Below are 16,156 nucleotides of genomic sequence, written 5' to 3'. Positions count from 1 at the left end.
AAATTCCAGAAAGTGAGGGGCAGATATACATAGTATCTTTCAGTGATCATAGAAAATAATGAATTTGCAATTGTGAAATCATATATATTTACTAATGATCTAGATGAACTATTTGCTAATGTTTTGACAAGAACATTTGACTCCTCAGTTTCTGTTTCTGCAAGAAAAAAAGAAATGAAAAGCAGGATATAAATTTATTTTCTAAGGGATTTAAGCCATACAACTGGCCACTAACAGTGTGTGAGCTAAAAACAACAGTTTTTCTCTGAGGCAAATGCTGTGGAACCAGATGACATCCATTATTTGAGATGGTTAAAGATCTTTCTTCAATATCTATGGATCATTTGCTCTTTCTGTCATGGTAGAATTGTTCACTCTTGATTCAACTAAGCTAAGCCAGAAAAGGATATAAAAGCTACAACAGACTATTATCCTATAATTCTGACCTACTGCCAGAGCTCTGGGACAGATCCCAAAACACTTGCAAAACATCAGAAAGAATGGTCACTGACAGTCTCATTTCTTAAAATGAAATGATTATTCACATTAAGTTGACTTATTGTAGATTATCTGTTTTAATAAGCACAATTGACTTGACATTTAATGTGAATCAAGTGATCTAAAGCTTTGTCTCATTTATAGACAAATGTAATGTTTCATGTATTGAGAGAGAGAGAGAGAGAGAGAGAGAGAGAGAGAGAGAGAGAGACTTTATTGTACTATACATAATTCAGTTTATTCATTTATAATATTGACACTAACTATTACCCCTACATTTTCCAAGCAAATTAATTTAAAGCTTTCTTTCATTTATCTTTGTAAGTTGTTAAATGACATTTCATTCCCTTTTTCATTTATAACACTGTTATATAATATCATTATGATTATTGTATAACCAATGATTATTGTATAAGCTGAACTGTCAGACTTACTCACTCACTGAAACTAATTACCATATGTATAATATGGTAATTAGTTTCAGTGAGTGAGCAAGTCTGACAGTTACATGCCCTCGTAAAATTAATTTGTCGTATAGGTTTTTACATTTATTTTCTTTTTTTCTCACTCATAGGTCTTGAAGAACTGGACCTTGATCAAGAGTTCAGAACTCATGTTGGAATTGCCCATACAAGGTGGGCTACCCATGGTGTACCCAGCGCAGTTAACAGTCATCCACATCGCTCTGATCCTAATAATGGTAATTGTCACCTAACAAAATTGAAGGTTTATTAAAAAATTTTACTGATAAAATAAAAGTACTAAAGACTTGTAGAATAAAAGCAATATGAATATGCATAAAATTAAATAAAAGTGATAAGAATACACAACAATACTAAAAGCAATAAAAAAAAATATACTTAAGAATACTAAAATTAATAAAATATACACACATAAAGCAGAACAATGTGCTTCTTTATAAACTTTAAGGAGCGTAATATGCTAAATATGGGTCTGGCTGAAAATCCCAACAGTATCTACTATATTGTAAAAATATAATTCTATATATTTATTACTTATTTAGTAAGTAAAAATTTAACTTATTAGATTAATTTTGTATAGAAAGAATATGAAAAATAGCAAAAATTTTAATGACAAATACCTCTCAATTTGAAGATCATGTTTTTTGTTACAGAAACAAACAGTTTTAAAATATGATCAGCAAATAAAAATAACTTAGTTAATTTTACTTTATTATATTGCATTTAATTGGTAATTTTTCAAGTTGAATTTTGCTATAGGGCATTTGAACAATAATTATATGTGTAGCATTGAAATGCTCAAGATAAACTTGAAATAAGAATACTTTCAGAATTGAAAATTTAGAGTAATGTATTTTGGTAGCTGCATAATTTGTCATAAATATCATTAGCATGACTAAAACTGTAATTATACAGGTATTTATTATTAGCTGTACTTTCATGAATTTCTTTGACAAATACATTACGCATGACCATGGGTTCTGGTAGAATTTTTTGAAAGGGGAAACAGGCAAAAATATCCCCAGAAAAAAAAATATCCCATTTTTTCTTATTATTATTATAATACTTAAGGTTATTAAGTATTATTATTAAGATTATTTAAGTATATTAAGATTATAATAATTAAAAGTTTTATTATAATTTGTATGATTTTTACAAATTTTTACAAATTTGATCTGTGATTTTGATATCATTAAACTGTGATTATTGTCAGTAATGTGGTGTTTGTGAACTGATTGTGTATTGTTATTATTTAAGTGTTAAAAAATAAAGGGATTTCCTTTTGTTTCCTATTTTGTTTTCTCATATTGTCTTATTACAGTGAAAATTATGAATATAATATGATATAAATTTGAAAAGGTGAACAATTCGTAAATGCATTAATTTATGCAGATATCTAATAACAACAAAAGACAATTGTAATTATATATTTATTCAAATACGAAAAAGAACAAAATTACACATGGACAAAAAGAGAAATTTTAGGTTGGCATTAGTTGGATAATTTTGTTATCTATTATACTTGACTTAACTCCAAATCACTTGTTGGGCCTATATCTTTTTGTGTTTAGCTAGGCATATAACTAATTTAATATTGTGCATGTTATGGTATAGCATAATGTATATTCCAAACTTATTAGTGCAAGGTATAATGTAAATAAAATAATCTTAATAATAATACTGTACTTAAATAATAAGTTTTATAATTATAAGAAAATGGGATATTTTTTCCTGTTACCGTTTCTGAAATGTGAACTCTTAACCTTTTTTTTTTTAATACAATCAGTATGTCAGGATTTTGGGCAGCACCAGGTAAACATTAGGTAACAGGAAAATGTAGTTGAAAAATCACATGGCGAAATGCATATGATAAAAGAAAGCTAGTGTGGGTTGTGAACAGTGATTATAAGAGAAATTAAAAAAAAAAAAAAAAAAAAAAAAGAATGGGGGGGGTGGAGAGGTAGGACTAATGAAGAAAATAAAGGAGGAAAACATGATTTGTCAGATCTGGGGAAACCGGACACTGTGCATTGGTCAAAATATAAGAAGTCCAGCATCATTCATCATCATGCAATAAGTTAATCACATCAATCAGTATATTTGACTCCCCTCACATTCTGAGTTTGAGGCTACAGCACGTGGCTGCATATTTCTGAAGCTCTTCATTGCAGGTTAGTTTTTAAAATAATTCAGATTTTTTTAATTTTAATATACTAAACTGTAGTTAATATATAGTTTGAATTCCTATAGTCACGTAGGTTAGTTTATTTTTGTATTTAGATAAGTATTTGGAAAGCTACAGCTTAATATTCAGATAGCCTTTGCTATTGATATTTTGGTGGGAGAAAATGCTCGATCACAATCGCTTGGCCCTGGGTGCCAAGCGATTGCGATTGAGCATTTTCTCTGTGCTTAATTGCTTTTACACAAGTGCAATTGTGTAAAAGCAATTTATAATTCTTTTAAGTTCCTATCCTTAAGAAATTTTATTTATTTAATAAGAGCTCCTGTTACAAAAGTACTTGTTTAGCACAAGAAAGAAATGCTACCTTTTTTATTTTTTTGTATTTCTATTACTAACACTTACTACTTTACGCTTGGTCACACCAGGCACTGTTCCTGCCTCCCCGTGGTGGGGTTGGAAACCTTGGCAGAACAGTTAATCTGCGTAGAGCCAAAAAGAACAAATTGTGATCCATGTGTGTTTCCACCTGTAGAGCTGACAAGCTCTCGGCCAGAGTTAGATATTGAACGTGACACATAACAATCCAATTGGTTTAAAACCAATTCCTCAGCGACTGAATTTCCTGCATTACTCATAATGCACGCTCTTGCAGATCAGCCTCTCAGTAAGCTGTCTGTTCCTTATTCAGAAGCACCTGGGAAGTCTGACAGGATCTCCTAAGACAGTCAAGAGACTGCAATCAGGGGACCTTCTAGTGGAAACAATGAACTGCAAACATTCAGAGAAACTGCTAAAACTTACAAACTTTGCTGGAATTCCAGTAAAAGTTTCTCCCCATGAAATCCTAAATACATCTAAGGACTGGGATCTGTTGAATGTCACAGAAGAGGAGATAACTCAAGAGCTTCAAGATCAAAATGTCATTGCTGTGAAAAGAATTATGGTTAAAACAGAAAATACACTCACACCTACAGTTAAAAGGTTAGAATAATATTCTAACCTTTTAACTCGCCAAATCTACCATCATCGATAAAAGCAGGCTATCTACTTTGCCACATTACATCCCTAATCCGTTGAGATATTATAAGTGCCAAAAGTATGGCCACTCTCAAATGGCATTCAGAGGAAACCAAGTTTGTCCCAATTATGGGTCCTCTGATCACACTCAAAAAAAGAAATGATCTGTCCCAACTGTAAAGGCAACCATTCTGCTTATTCAAGGACATGTGACAGATGGAAAACTGAAAAAAAAAATAAAGTTAAGTTTTCAAGAAGCAAGGAAATTAATTGCTGCCAGTATGACTAAATGTACATATGCCAGTATTGCACAAAAATATCAATCAGTGGCCACTCAAACTGATGTTACAGTCCCTTCAAACACTTCAATCTCTGACTGGGCTTGGGCTGTTTCTCTCAGCAACAGTCCAATATCCCTAAGCAGTTGAACCAGGCAAGCAATACTACACTTACAGTACCAGCTACATCCATCTCCTTCTCCTCCGCCAGCGATTGCTTCTACATCAAATAATTGAAACTCAAATTTAAAAAAGAATATCCAAGAAACATCTATGGATACAATTGACTTGTCCAGACAGGAAGAACCAATCTTAGAAATATATGTGGAAGAAGATATGGACACCGGTCAGCCATTCTTCTCAAAAAAAGACAAACCAAAACCTGAATGCCATAAGCCAGTCACATTAAAAAAAAACCAGTCAAATACAACTTCTACTAAACACCAGTAATGCCTTATATTCTGCAATGGAATTGTAGAGGATTTCATAACAACCTTAATGATATTCAAGTCTTAATTAACAGCTACTCTCCAGTTGGTTTCTGTCTACAGGAAACTTGTCTAACTTCTTAAATTTTTACCAACCTAAAGAATCATGCCATCTATTGACAAGATCATAATACTTCAAATGCGGCCCGTGGGGGCGTGGCCATCTTGGTCAGCTCAAAGATCCCGACCAAGCAAATTGTTTAGCAAACTGAAATTGAAGTTGTTGCCGTACGTTTGATAACCCAAGTTGCGGTAACATCGCTTTTTAGAAAAGCTATAGGTCAGAAAAATATAAAATACAGAGGTGCAAAAACCTGGAATAATCTTCCTGAAAATATCAAAAATATCAGTGATCTGTCAGATGGCTTCCTGTTTAGTCAGATAACTTCCTGCTATCTGACTAAACCAGTTCAAGAAGCTCCTAACTGAACATATCACCAGGGATGTCTGATCTAAATCATCTTCCATTCAACTCTTGAACTTTGCATTCCACAATGTATACCAGTTTGAAAATTATGTAAACAAGTTGAAGGAATAGCTGTCAAAAAGCTTGTAACACTCTACATAATTATTTCATCATATTTTTCTTTCATACTTCTTATTGTAAAAGTACTCACAATGTAATTATAAGTACTGTTGTGAACCACGTGACATGTGGTTGGTTTTTGAAGTCTCTGTAATGGAATGTAGAAACATGTCTGATTTATTTATGATGTATCTGCTAAGTAACACCTGTGTAATTTCAGATCTGTTTTTATTGTTATCTTTTTCAAAGGGAACGCCCCCTAAAAAGCCTCTGGCTTATGTGTTCTCCCTCCCTTCTTGCTGTTATCTCCCAACAATTGTAACACAAAATAGGGATAAATAAATAAATAAATGACCTGACCTGACTAGTATCAGTCTATCTCCTACCAAGTCATACCTTCTCTTACCACACGATCTTGAAAACCTGCTAATACAGTTACCTTCCCCTGTCTGTCTCTTGGGGTATTTCAATGGGCACCATCCCTTATGGGGATCGACTAAATTAGATAGACATGGCCAACTAATTAACCTTTCTGGATAAGCAAAACCTTACTGTTTTTAATACCCACTCACAATTACCAACTGGACAAACTTTTGCAATCGATCTATCAATATGCTCTCTGATTCAGTTTCCAATCATAGAATGGTCTGTTATGGACGACCTTGTGGGCAGTGACCATTTTCTGATTATTTGTGATCGGCTCACTGCACAACCACCATTAGCCCAACCCTGCAGGAATTGGAATTTCTCTCAAGCCAACTGGATCAAGTTTCAGTCAGCTGTCACCATGGACTGTGTTAGTATAAATTTCCACAAAGCAATTTATACGAACACAGTCTATCGATGAAGCCACAGATTATATCACTTCACACCTACTATCTGCAGCTAAATATTCAATTCCATTGTCAAATCCCCAGTCCTGATGGCACATTAACTATTGGTGGAATGAAGACTGCAAAGAAGTTAAAAAATAAAGCAAGGAATTTATTTCGTAGATCGCCAACCACAGCTAATCTTATCGACTACAAGAAGCTAAGAGAATAAGTATGTCTCATTCAATGACAAGCCAAGAAGAATTCAGACCGTAGATGCAAACCGAATCCAAGAAGAATTCTTGGATTCGGTTTGCATCTACCATAAATAGAAACACTAATTCCAGGTTAATATGGAAGAAAATTAGGCAGATTTTCAACCACCCCTTCACCAATTCTTTCGTGGAATGGGCAAGAACTCTCTACTCACAAGGACATAGCAAATGCCTTGGACAAAACCTTTACCCAAGGAATTTTCAAATCAACTTATTCTCCAGATTTTCAGAAAATAAAGACCAGGCCTGTACAGCAGTCATCAACTTTTCAACCTCATTTTTCCTTCCTTATAACCAGCCTCATCAATATTCTGAACTTCTACACGGCATTAAAACAACATGCTGCTGTGGGCCAGATGGAATATGTTATATCACGTTACAAAACTTTGGTGATAAAAATTTGCAAATACTGCTAGTCTACTGTAACCGAATATTTTTGGAAAACATTTATCCCATCTTTTGGCATCACGCGACAGTTCTTGCCTTTTCGAAACCTGGAAAAGGTCCTACCAGTCCATACAGTTACAGACCAATTTCCCTCTCCAGTTGCCTTGGTAAATTACTTCAAAAAATTATCCATAATGGACATGTTTGGATCATCGAAACACACCACCTATGAGTAATAATCAGCATGGCTTTTGTAAGAACAGATCCTCCCTAGATCTCACGATCAAGGCTGAGACTGCAATTCACAATGCCTTTTGTAAAAAAATGAACATATGGTTTCCATAGACATAGAGAAGACATTTGACACTACCTGGTGTTATGGCATTCTCAGTGACCTCCCATACTCTTGGTCTACGAGGCAACCCACCTATATTCATCTGGAACTTCCTCCAGAATCATTCGTTCCAAGTTCAATACCACAACTCTCTCTTTCTGTGACATTTTTACAGGAAGGAGTGCCACAAGGGTCTGTTTTGAGTGCAACCCTTTTTTCCCTTAGAATCGATTCCATCACAAAAGAACTTCCAAATACTGTTTAGATCTATCTTTATGCTGATGATCTCTCCATTTCTTCTCATTCTCAGAATGAGATCCATTGAATGGCAATTACAGCATAGTGCATTGCGGATTGCACTTGGTGCTTTCAGGACATCTATTCATAGTTTATATATTGAAGCTCACGAGCCCCCTATTTACCTCCGCAGAAAAACATTACTACTTAAGTATGCAGCTAAAATACAAAGTTGCTGTCTGCATCCTATTGAGCCATACCTCTTTCATCCTCCACTGCAAAATCTCTATAGAATTAAACCCAGTAAAATAAGATCAGCATGCTTATGCCTTATTGAAATAACAGAGTTGGAATGTTTCTATTTTCAACAGGCTACAAGTAATAAAATACTCTCATCAAACTTGGACTCTCCCTACTCAATTAATTTGCAATACTTATCTTCACAAGTGGGGAAAGAATCACCTACCGACACTCAATGTGAAACAGCTCCATGCAAGCCAGAAATATGTTAATTTTTTTGCCAATATATACCGATGGCTCTAAATCACATTCAGCCGTTGGAGCAGCAGCAGTAGTATTTCCTTCTATAATCATTTCTGCTACCCTTTCATCTGAGTATAGCAGCTTTTCTGCAGAACTTTATGTAATAAAATTAGCTTTAGAAAACCTGAATCCCTACCCATCTTTAAAATATACACTGACTCTCTGAGCTCAATTACAGCAATACAGAACCTTTCCTACAAGGTCCATCTTATGTTAAACCAAATCAGAAGCCTCTTATTACAAATTAAGGAATGTCTTCAACCAGTGACCTTTTGCTGGATCCCAGGGATAAAGGGGAAATGAACTTGCTACCAAAAATCCGTCAACTTATGATTTAACCTTTGCTCCTGTTCCAATTTCTGATTATAATCATGTCATACAAACAGCATGTCTTGCATGGAGAAAGAGCTATGGCACACCCAAACTAATAAACTTTATCAGTTGAAACAGGATCCACAGCTTTGGTGTTCTAGCACCAAAACAGTGTTGGTTGGTTATTTGGTTTTTAGGAGCATTAGCAACTAAGGGCATATTGCTCTGAGAATATGCAGTGGTCTTTCCTGACCTTTTCGCATCCTCCGTATTTGGTGGTGACTGGCTCGAACCCCGATCTAATCAAGAAGTGTGTGTTATATACTGCTGCTCCTTCCCACCTGGCTATGGAGACGCCTCCAAAACAGTGTGAAGAGAAGAAGTGGTGCTTGCATGAGCACGAATATGACATACGTACCTGACTCACTTTCATCTACTTACAGGAGAGGATCCTCTTCAATGTGGCGCCTCTGTAGCCAGGTGGGCAGGAACAGCAGTGCCTAGCACACGCTTCTTGATTAGACCGGGGTTCGAGCCCATGACCACCAAATACGGAGGATGCAGTAAAGTCAGGGAATGACCACTGCATATCCCCGGAGCTATATGGCCTTAGTTGCTAATGCCCCTAAAAACCAAACAACCTCTTCAATGTCCACACTGTTCAGCACATTTGTCAAACACATTCTCATTGACTGCCCTCACTATCATCAGGACAGAACATCTGTCCTCCTTTCCCTAACAAATCTTTCTCTAACAATGACATTAAAACACATTATTGGTGACAATGCAAACATCAATGAATTTCTCTTTTCTGTAAAAAATTGGAATCTATCATAAATTTTAAAAGATCTCTCTAATAAAAAATGAAGCGATTACATCTGAATTTTGTTTTTTTATAATTTTCCTATGAATAGGCGCACTATAGCCCCAGCAGCTCGTGGGCAATTTAATACCCACACACACATGCACGCTTGTGACAACTTATGGAGTGAAACTTTGTTGAGCGAAATATTTTTAAAGCATTCAGAACCTACATTGGTATTATTATGTGTACTTCTGAATTGGAAATATGTACATAATAGGGCCAAATGTTTTGTGATATTTCCTTACTACAGTACTTGTTAAGTGACAGCTCTCTTTGCAATATCATCTTCACAAAAGAATACTTCGGTCACAAAAGTTGTAGGTGGTGGTCATATTGCAAAGACAGCTATCACTGAAGTGGTAAGAAAATACCATGAAATGTATGACCCCATTATGTACATATTTCCAATTCAATAATAAATACCAACATAGGTTTTGAGGGGTTTATTATCTTCAAAAAACACAGTTTACCTATGCATCATTCCACTTAGAATTTAGAATTGTTGCAATTTCATTTTACGTCATCATTCATCATCTGGACAACCAACCTTTAGTTCACTATTGTTCTCCATGCTATTCTATTTCCTGTAAGATCCCTAACCCTGACTCTTTCTTCTAAATAGCCTCAGGCAGCGGTAGAAATAATTCTTGCATTGCTTCTATTGGAATGATCAGCAGCCCAGAAAGCCAGTTTCTGAGGATTTCAGAAACTTTTGGGTTGGGGGGGGGGGGGTCACGAAACAAGTAAATACATGGGCTGCATTATAGTAACTAAGAGTAAGAACAGGTGCATGCATACTTGCACGTACACCAATGCTAAGAGTATAGTAAATACATTTGATACATAGATGTGGTGGCACTCAGATATAAGGGACGCAAAATTGTAATCTGAGGAGTACAGTGTGTACAGGAAGGATAGATAGGAAGGGAGGATGGGTTATGCTGTTAGTTAAGAAACACAAAATCTAAGGAAGTGCATCCAATTGATATTGGTGGACAATGCAATGTTGAGTCTGTTTGGTGTGACATAAGCACTGGGAAAGCAAAATGAGGGTAGGAGTTTTTTGTAGGCCTAATGACTCTGATAAATACAATGAACAACTATACAGAGAAATAGTGGGCCAGTAAATCAGAGTGTCTTATAATTGGAGATTTTAACTTCCTAGATATAGACTGGAACTTGTGGTTTGGTCACTTGCATACTAGCAGGGCTTCTGTGGATTTATTGGATGATTGTTTTCTACAGAAACATGTTGGAGAGGCAACAAGAGGGAGTAACACTTGATCTGATTTATCTGCAGTGATTATTCATGAATTAAGAATTTATAGATAAGGGAACGACTAGTTGGTAGTGATCACAGTGTACTGATGTGGGATTTACTTAAAGATGTAACTACCATCAGTGGTTAAAGGGAAGGGTTTTTGCTTTTGCAAAGGCGACTGCAGTGGTCTCAGAGATTTTTAGGTTCTATACATTGAGGCCAACTGATGTTACTAACAGCGAATTCTAAATAAGAAGCATTCAAGGAAGTAATTTTGGAAGCTACTAGGCTTTTTGTTCCAACTAAGAAATACTGCTCTAGGTTTAGGCTCAAATGGATGTCAGATGAACTAAGAGACTTGTGGCTGAGAAGAAAAATGCATGGGATGCACATAAATTGTCAGGTGACACAGAAGCCTATGGCAGATGCAAGCTAGTCTGTAATAAAGTCACAAAGGAGGTTAGGCAAGTGAAGGCAGATTATGAAAAATCTTTAGCAAAGCATGCAAAGAAAAACAACAAAGACTTCTTTACTTATATAAACTCTAAAAGGAGCGAGATGAATCAGATTGGTCCATTTGATATAAATGGTTTTACTGTAGATGATCATTCTCAGATAGCTGCCAAACTAAATGAGTATTTTGCATCTACATTCATACATGAGGAGTTATTCAAGGAGGAGAGGGCCAGATGTTTATCAAATTCTAACAGGAAGTTAAATGATTTTGTAATAACTGAGAGTAAAGTGGAGGAGAAACTGAAGTTAAACATAAGAATGGCACCTAGGGTAGATGGGATCTATCCAGTTATTATTATTAATAGCCATATGGTGCAAGGAAGCCTGAGGCCTATGCTGCACCAGCCAAAAAAAAAAAAAAAAATTCCTGTGAGAGAGAGAGAGAGACGGAAGTAAAAGGGAATCACCAAGAAAGCAAGAAAGAGAAGAATGACCTGGGTTTGCCAAGCCCATACTTACCAGATATGAGCCCCTGGGGATTATATTATAGGAGGTGGCAAAGGAAGTAAGCAAACCTTTAGCCATGATTATGAGAGCATTCTTGGACTCGGGAAGTCCCCCATGGACTGAAGATGTGCAAATGTATCTCCAATTCACAAAGGGGGGATCAAAGGTGACACGAGTAATTACAGACCTGTCAGTTTGACTTCTGTTCCAGGGAAAATAATGGAGTCACTGGTTAAAGAAGCATTGCAGGATCATCTAAACAAGACAGCAGCAATAATTCAGACACAGCATGGGTTTGTCAAAGGGAAGTCTTGTCTGACCAATTTGATTGGATACTGTGATGTGGTCACAAAGGAACTGGATGCAAAAATAATTTTGATATCATATATTTGGATTTCAGGAAAACTTTTGATATTGTTGCATATGGAAGACTACTGTAAAAATTGGAGCAGTATGGCATTAAGGGGAAGTTGGTACAGTGGATAAAAGAATAGTTGAGTGGGAGAAGACAGAGTGGTAATCAATGGGTACTGCTCTGCGTGGACTAATGTTATTAGTGGTGTCCCTCATTGTTATTTTGTATATCAATGATATTGATGAAGGTATATCTGGTTTAATGTCCAAGTTTGCAGATGATAAAAAGGTTGGCAGGATTGTTAATAACAGTACGCATCAGGATCTGGAAAAAGTTGTAGATGGGCTGAGAAGTGGCAACTGAAGTTTAACATACAAATGCAAAGTACTACATATGGGTAGCAGTAACCCCAGAGAAATGTGCTAATTGGGTGGTGTTACACTCAGGGTAGTGGAGAATGAAAGAGACTTGGGGGTAATTGTGCAGTCAGATGTGAAGTTTTCTGAGCAGTGCAGACAGGCTGCCAGAGTATGTCATCTTGTCTTGTCACTGATATACAGTAATTTTGCAAGCAGGGATAAGGAGGTGATTATCCCTCTGTATAAGGCAATGACCAAGCCACACCTTGAGTACTGTGTACAGGTCTGGAAGCCTCATTTTAGGAAGGATGTAGAGTTGCTAGAAAGAGTACAGAGCAACAAGACTGGTGAAGGGAAGAAAGACTTAAGTTCTGAAAATTGCAGCTTCTGGAGACTAGGCACCTGGGAAGCAATCTGATTGAGATGTATAAGGCCTTGAATGGATTGAGCAGGCTCAATGCTGGTAGGATTCTTGCTCAGATTACAAACCTGAGTGGGCATAGATTCAAACGGAGGAAAGAAAGTTGTAGAATAGGTGTGCCAAAGTTTGCCTTTGGCCAGTGGGTAGTTGATTACTGGAACCAACTTCCATCTGCTGTTGTGGAAGTTGATAGCTTAAATAAATTCAAGGCAGAACTAGACAAACATTTGGAATGAATCCGCAGAATTCAAGGCAGAACTAGACAAACATTTGGAATGATCAGGGAAATGGGAAGTGTGTTGTTTGTGTTTTTTTTTTTTTTTGGCTGATGCTGTATAAGCTTGCTTTCTTGCATCATGTACCTCTGCTCATGCCAATCCTTTATTATTATTAACCATATGGTGCAAGAAAGCCCGAGGCTTATGTTGCACCAGCCAAAAAAAAAAAAAAAAAAAATTTGAGAGAGAGAGAGAGAGAGAGAGAGAGAGAGAGAGAGAGAGAGAGAGAGAGAGAGAGAGAGTAGGTATGCCAAGCCCATATACTCACCAGATGTGAGCCCTTGGGGATACTTTGCTTGATAGTCAATCTTTCTTTCCTGTAGTCTGCTTCTGTACTTATTATAATTCCTCAAATATCTGTTTCGCTAATCTACCTTTCTTATAATCTTTTATTTTGTTATCCTTTCTATAATTGTTATACCATCTTAAGTTTGCTTCACTGATATTTAGTTAGATATTTATTACCCCGAAGATTTTTCATTCCCAAAAGGTTTTCTTGTGTGTGATATGGTTTTACCATTACTTTCACTTGTTAGGTCCATTGATTTTTGTTAAAAATCAAGTGGTCACCATTGTTGGGCTGTGCTTAGGGCATCAGTTGGCCTTAATCAGGCACTGGTATGGGTCATATCTTATACTAACTGTTGTAATTCTTTCTTTGTATGGAACATTAGTAATTGAGATGTTCTGCTGTTGGAGATCTGTCAGATTACTCTGTAAAGTTAGCAACTGTTGCTAAAATGTTGTGAATTTTACAGAGTAATCTGACAGATCTCCAACACAACAACTGTCTCTGAAAAAAAATCAAAAGGAAATCTAAATTTTGCTGCAGCAAATAGGAAACAAGGGATTCCAAGTACTGTGCCAACAAGTTTGAGCTGCTCCTTTCACTTTTCATCTGTTCAATGAAGTTTTTTTTAAATTTGTAATAGAAAAATGGGGGAAGGGGGTACTCTTCTTGAAAGGTTTTGTAATTTTACTGCTGGTTGACTAGAGTGACTTTAGAGTTCAAAATGGCAAAAAAAAAAAAAAATAAATAAATAAATAAAAAAAAAATAAATAAATAAATAAAAAAAAAATTAAATAAAAAAAAGAATAAATATATAAATATAATTAATGTTCACATGTCCTGCATTCTTGTGAACTAATTTATGCAAATCTTATATTTTATTTAGTACAGATTGTAATATTTACATATTGCTATGTTAAAAAATTGCTATGGCACATGAACATTTTTTGGAGGCTAGATTATTTGACATTAACTTTTCTAATCCATTTTTTTGGAAGTGAATTTGGTTATTGAAATTCAGAGAAATCTATTTCTTGGAAATAGCTGGAGTTGTATTTCTTCTTGTAGTATTAGTAGTGTAAATTTTGTAAAAACAATTTTCTAACACATCTAGATAAAAGTATCAGCGTCTCCAGTATTCCACATTACGCTCCTTTCATTTTTTTACTACATGAAAATAGCTTTATTAGAAAGACAGGTAACTGAAACTTGGGTTTTCAATATTTTACGACAAATTTCATTATGAACTCGTAATGTAATTCATAATTTCTTACAATAGATGAATAAATTTAAAACATTCCCTTTTTAATGTAAAATTCAGTTTTATTCTTTATAAAGTTGTATATCTTGCATAGGTTTTTTTTTTTTTTTTTGTTTCTTTACAGAATTTGTAGTTGTTCATAATGGTATCATTACAAATTACAAAGACATCAAGCAGTTCCTTGTGAGTATTTTAGAAATGTATTTGTGCAAAGAAAATGTTTTTTTTTTTTTTTTTTTTTTTTTTAAGATTGACAGTATAATAACTTTGTATATGTGTTTGTGTGAGACAACAGTTTTATAATATACAGACTGATTTTTTCAAACATGCCTTTAACTTTATTTTTAGATTATAAAAAAAAACAGGATGAGATATATATATATATTTTTTTTTTTTTTTATGAAAACCTCAAACACGAGAGGTATTAGAACCTATAGTACCTGTGCTTGGGTTTGAGGTTGAGAAGATGAAAGAAGATATTTGTTGACATTATACTTGAACTGCTGTAGACTGTAATTTTCAGGAAATAAGTATGAAGGAAGGTTGTTCCAGAAAAAGGCAGTTGAATGAATAAACAAGGAAGAAGTTGGTCCTGTGAGTTTGAAGTTGGACAGTAAATGGATGCTGGCTAGTGGCAGCATGTGTTCGGACTGTTTTGAAAGAGAGAGCAGGAATTATAGAAGATAATTCAGAAGAACAGTGCCCATGGAAGTATCTGTAGAAAAGGCACGCAGCAGAAACAGTATGTCTATGAGGCAAGGAGTGGAGACATTCTGTTAGAGAGGAGTCATTAATTAACCTAACTGTTCTCTTCTGAATGGAATCTAGAAGCCTGAGAGAGGTTTTGGGGGCACCATCCCAGATGTGGGAACACTATTCCATGATAGGGCAGATTTGCGACTTGTACAGAGTGAACAGTTCTTTGGAAGAAAAGTAATGCCGAGAGCAAAAGAGAGAAAAGTTTTTTTTTTTTTTTTTTTTTTTTTTTTTTTAGATGCAGAGGAAGCAATATTTGTAATGTGCTTGTGCCAAGAGAGATTAGAAGTCAGGGTAATCCCCAAAAGAGATATATCATTTTGCCTAGAAATCGGAGCGTTACTAAAGATAAGCATAGCAGCAGAAGAATCTTTTGTGAGATATAAGACAAGACTGTGTTTTAGAAGGGTTGAAATCAACTAAGTTGTCTTTGCCCCACTGGAGAATTATCAGCATTTAAGGAATTGGTAGCGGATATTCATGTATTTGAAGCTGATTGGGCAGGGCAAGGTTTCTCAAAATGGAAAGTGGAATGCAATGTGCTATCATCAGCAAAACTATGGATAGGATTTGCAGTCAATGGAAGAAGGTCATTAATATACAAGAGGAAAAGAGTGGGGGAAAGAACTGAACCTTGGGGGATACTGGGTTTAGTGGAGAAGTTAGAAGACAGAGAGCCATCTATCCTCACCCTTAGTGAGCGATCACACACACACACACACAGAGAGAGAGAGAGAGAGAGAGAGAGAGAGAGAGAGAGAGAGAGAGAGAGAGAGAGAGAGACTGGATAACCAATTATATAAAAACAGTTGGCAAACCATAAGATGGCAGCTTAGTTAGAAGACCTTATGCCAAACATGATCGAAAGCCTCTGAGATGTCAAGAGCAACTGCTTGTGTTTCACTAAACGTTTCCATTGAATTTGTCCATAAATGAGTAATATAAGCCAGAATATCATCAGTGGAGCGACACTG

The 16,156-nt window shown here is 35.6% G+C and overlaps 1 protein-coding gene across 1 annotated transcript in view; it reads left to right on the top strand.

Annotated features, from left to right (window-relative positions):
* Positions 1-16,156, top strand: part of LOC150081650 (glutamine--fructose-6-phosphate aminotransferase [isomerizing] 2-like) — a 207,492-nt gene that overhangs the window by 27,121 nt on the left and 164,215 nt on the right. Inside the window, exons 4-5 of the mRNA XM_090379514.1 lie at positions 1,073-1,198; positions 14,551-14,609. Coding sequence (XP_090235640.1) covers positions 1,073-1,198; positions 14,551-14,609 — 185 coding nt within the window. The remainder of the gene's footprint in view (positions 1-1,072; positions 1,199-14,550; positions 14,610-16,156) is intronic.

This window comes from Mastigoproctus giganteus, chromosome 8 (assembly GCF_048544385.1).
Source record: "Mastigoproctus giganteus isolate SK-2022 chromosome 8, ASM4854438v1, whole genome shotgun sequence".
Lineage (NCBI taxonomy): Eukaryota > Metazoa > Arthropoda > Arachnida > Uropygi > Thelyphonidae > Mastigoproctus > Mastigoproctus giganteus.
Note: the sequence above shows the minus strand (reverse complement) of the source record. Positions and strands in the feature narration are given on the sequence as shown.